The 4,327-nt window shown below is 38.8% G+C and overlaps 1 protein-coding gene across 1 annotated transcript; it reads right to left on the bottom strand.

Moving 5' to 3' along the window:
• Positions 1-434: 434 nt before the first annotated feature.
• LOC127308057 (uncharacterized) lies at positions 435-3,405 on the bottom strand. Its single transcript, XM_051338820.2, has 5 exons — positions 3,204-3,405; positions 3,004-3,090; positions 2,529-2,721; positions 1,129-1,321; positions 435-1,032 (listed from the first exon to the last, which is right to left on the bottom strand). The coding sequence occupies exons 1-5, from the start codon at positions 3,395-3,397 to the stop codon at positions 911-913; spliced, it is 789 nt and encodes a 262-aa protein (XP_051194780.1). The 5' UTR covers positions 3,398-3,405; the 3' UTR covers positions 435-910.
• Between the last annotated feature and the right edge of the window lie 922 nt (positions 3,406-4,327).

Here is a 4,327-nt window from a genome sequence, read left to right on the forward strand (position 1 = left end):
TCGGTGGTGAAGAACGAGGTCCATTATGATTTATGCCTTCTGCCCAACAGATCTTGAAGAGAGAATGCAATTTTCTGTCAGGGTTACTACTGACTAAAATGGCGGCTCGTGATATGTGCGAGGGAGGGGCAGGGAAAGAAAGGCAAAGCGATGGGGTTGGTTGTGGGGTCCAGCAAGACAGGATTCCCTTGTTAGTTTACGTGCACGGTCCTTGGTTTTGATTAGCGATACTTTTTAGAGGTCGTTTGGTATCCATCATTTGAGTTTGGAATCCTGGAATTCATTTTAAAATTCCATGGATAGGCTGTTTGGTTGCCACAGAATTGGGCCATCATTTTATTTAGGAAATCCAGCAAAATGATGCCATGTGTAATCACAATTCCGAGTTGAAACCTATCATTCACAATTCCCGTGGAAACCAAACAAATTCAATATTGAATTCTACTGTCATTTACCATTCCTGTGGCAACCAAACAAGTGTCCATTTCTGGAATTACAATGTAAATGAAATGAATACATGTATTCATTTCAAAATGCTACAGATGAAATGAAAACCTGGCTTCCAAACGACTTCTTAGGGGTTATCGGAGCGACCTCGCGATATCTTAAAATAAGGTCAACCTGGTGTAGCCGCTACCTAAGAAAAATTAAAGTAAAAACTGGTTGGATGCAGTAGTACAAGCATAAGATGTTCTGTCTTTGTTTTTACTAGGCCAGAGTACAGCTAGACAGCAACTTTTCTTGTACAAACAGCTTTCTCTGCACACAGCAGCATAACCACCCGCAGCCAGCCCAAACAAACAAGCCTGAGAATAGCCGGCAGCAGCTATTAATAAGAACTTCAACTCAATATACCAAGACTAAGAGATTAGTTTGTAGGTTGTAGCTCTCCGTCGGTGGATGTATTCATTCACATAAAACAGTCATCATCACTATCCAGATCGTCGAAATGAAGAATCACCTCATCAAGTCCACCCAAGTAGCCACCGCCAGAGGGGTGCTTAAGCTCCTTTGCGCACCCAAAACAATGACCTTGTTGATGTGAGGGAAATGATGTATATATATTAGCACATGAGACGCCTAACAAAAAAGGAAAAGATGAAGAAGATTCAACCAAAAAAAAGTTACCATAGCTACTTTCTTCCAAAGGAGCGCAGAGAACAACATCCTCCTCCTGTGTGCAATTAGGATGCGTTTCAGCAAAGAACAAAGTATGTTTTCCATCTAAATCTTTCACCAGAAAGTTGGAATGCTCATATAGTCCCCCAGACCCATCGACTTGGTTCCTCCCTTTCTCTTCCACAATTTCCAACTCATTGAGCTGAAATAGAAATAAAACATGTGAGTATATTAGGTCCAGTCTGCAGTAAATTGCATGATTTGCATCTACAATATGCATATCACTTAATTAAGGTGTGATATTCTAGCCAACCTTCTAATCTATAGTTCTTAGGGCACGTACAATGGGGTGATGTCAGCCTTCCCTTACGCTTGCCACGTCAGATTTTTGCTTAGTTGGAGGAGAGAGAATGAAAGGAGAGAAGGTTGTCTTCCCTTAGCTAAGGGATGCTCTTATGAAATACGAGAAGGCTATTTTCCCCATTGTACGACTTGTCTTCCCTTGGTCACATAATTTCTTACTAAAAATAATTAATTATCATTTATTGCAAGGGATGACAATAAGAGATAATGCATTGTACCGATTATATTTATCATCTTCTCTAGATGACATGGACTACTAAGAGAAGACTGCCTTCCCTACCATTGTACATGTACATGCCCTTATAAAACAAAACCCCACTAAGTGCAATTAATGTTTGTCTATCTCAACATGCAAGCTATCCACATCATCTATTCTCTTAGCCAATCATTTGTCCACCTCATCCCACTAATATTCCTTATTTATTGTCTATCTCTACATTATCTTTTTTAACCATTAAAATAGTAATGCCATCCTTTTTTTGCCGCTCAACTGATAATATCACACCCTCTTGCTATTACATAGTTAAGTCATGTGCAACTTGAACATGGAAAATAGTTTCAGCAACCAAATGAACTCTTTGTGAATTAAACTCAATGTTAATTATGTGCTCTTATATACGTAACCACACAAGAAGTTTTTAAAAACATTATACGACAATGTGCATGCATTCTTCATGAAAGCCAACGATATCATTTGGTTCTTCATTCCGCTGATTTCACCTTATCTAAATCAATCACGTTTACCTCTGGAATTTACGATCTTTGAATTTTCAAATACTTATCCATTTCATAGCTATTAAATTTAGTGTCTCCACTACTGGCCAACTAAATATTGCATATTCTATAAATCAAGTTTTATATGTTTTACGTACTAGATTTCTTAAAGAGATACCCGCTGCAACGCGCGGGGTATCGTTCTAGTATTAATAATAACTAAGTACCATAGCAGTCTAGTTGTAGAATAACTCCAAGCATTGGTTACTATGGGTGGTTAAGCAAAACGCAAGCAAACATAAATATTTTGACTATGATATACTTTGACATGCCTGCATGTTGTTTAGCTTGGCATAAGTGTTGAGAGCTATGATCAAACCCTTGCGATAACGTTCTTGTTTGCGCTTCATTTTCTCCTCGGGGGACGGCGAGCTGGGTCTGAGACTCAACTGGCGCTCGGCACCAGCTACCCACATAGCATCAAACTCCTCGATTGTAATCCATGATGGACCTGAGAAATTTTTGCTGCATAGATGGACGAATTTAGTAAGATATATAATCTCATCTGACGTCAGCCCAACGATTACATCAAACAGCGCATACATAATTATCACATTGTTTTATCAAATTCTGGCGACATGTTCAGACAGAGCAAACCCAAGGACATGATATAAGCTCTTACCATATTGTACCAAAATGGCTGTTATACAGTGCAATTGACTATAGGGTAAATTTTATTTGTTTTCATACCAAATCTTTGAAATATGGTGGAGATAGGCTTTCAGTAATTAGGGTTTGCATACATACATGTAATCGCCGTTCTTGGGAACATGACCGCGATGAGTGGACGACGATGGTGTGAAGATTGACGCCATGGCCACCAATCGCTTGTTCCTAAACAAGATCTGTCAGGACGCCACACATGCATACAGATAGATTGCGGATGGGGACGGGAGGGGAGGGTAGGGGTCAATCAGTTGCCGGAACAAAGGGGGAATCGGCGTTACCTGCAAGGGGAACAGAGATAGGGAGAGGGCGTGTTGTCAATGAAGGAGATCGCCGGCGATGAGATTAAACAGCCTCCGCCGCCGATAGCAAGCAGACTTTCCCCCTTTGCCTTTTCTACTGTTATACTACTCCGTATAACATTATATATATATGGAAAGGAGCACCTGCACAAGAACCAGGCCCGGTAGCCCATCGCTCCAGTTCGAGTCGGATCCCGTGACCTTTCATTTTACAAGTAACTAGCAGGTGTACCCGCCCATTCGGGCGGCTAGAATTATATTATTTTGAGAATATATGTTTTGCAGTTAGATTTGACCTATGATATTCATGTTGATGTTCCTTTTGGTGATTAGATTTCTATCTTTATCTTCATATAAAAATTCCTTTTCCTATTTCCGTGTTTACATTTTTTTAATGAAATCATAGAAAACCACTTAATTTTATCATTAAATGATAAATGTGTATAATTAGAACTCTGAATAAATACAGTTGCATCTTATAAAAAAAGTTTTTTATCTTTATAAAAAAATGCAGTTGGATAGCAAAAATGAAATCAACTGATTGATTCCATAGGAAATCAATCAACTTGTTCAGAAAACAAAGCAAACTTGTTTCAATACGCCTTTGAATCCAACAATATTTACTACCGTTTCCTTGTTGTTTTTTTTTATTGTTATCATCTATGACGTGATGTACCCTATTTAAAAGGAAAACTATAATTTGTAGTTTTCACAAACAAAAATTTACATCTAGTTCGATTCCACCGGGTAAAATTCCTTCGTCACCTGACCGCAACCACTTTCTTTCTCTACAGTACATCTGTACATTTGTGAGAACCAATGAAAATAGATCCCTTTTATCTTTTCTCCGGGCTACCTGTCCTACCAAACCGAGTGCACTACCTGTACATCACCAAATCTTGGCAACTTATGTTAGGTCTGACTAAGGCTCGTTCATGCATTGTAGCCACGGATCTGGCAGAGAGTGATTATTTATAGGATACATTGATTAGAGTTTATTTGACTCGCCACCGATCTGCCTTAATTTTTTCTCTTTCTCCATTTTTATTAGTGCTTTGGCTTGAGAAGAATTAGAAAGAAAGTAGATATAAATTGATAATGCA

The sequence above is a fragment of the Lolium perenne genome, chromosome 6 (assembly GCF_019359855.2).
Source record: "Lolium perenne isolate Kyuss_39 chromosome 6, Kyuss_2.0, whole genome shotgun sequence".
NCBI lineage: Eukaryota > Viridiplantae > Streptophyta > Magnoliopsida > Poales > Poaceae > Lolium > Lolium perenne.

Excerpts from the sequence above, each read along its gene's own strand:
- LOC127308057 (XM_051338820.2), bottom strand. The coding sequence starts at position 3,397 with ATGGGCTACCGGGCCTGGTTCTTGTGCAGGTGCTCCTTTCCATATATA. Across the intron at positions 3,091-3,203 it reads TATCTCTGTTCCCCTTGCAG|GAACAAGCGATTGGTGGCCA; the intron begins GTAACGCCGATT and ends GATCTTGTTTAG. Across the intron at positions 1,322-2,528 it reads CCAAGCTAAACAACATGCAG|CTCAATGAGTTGGAAATTGT; the intron begins GCATGTCAAAGT and ends TTTCTATTTCAG.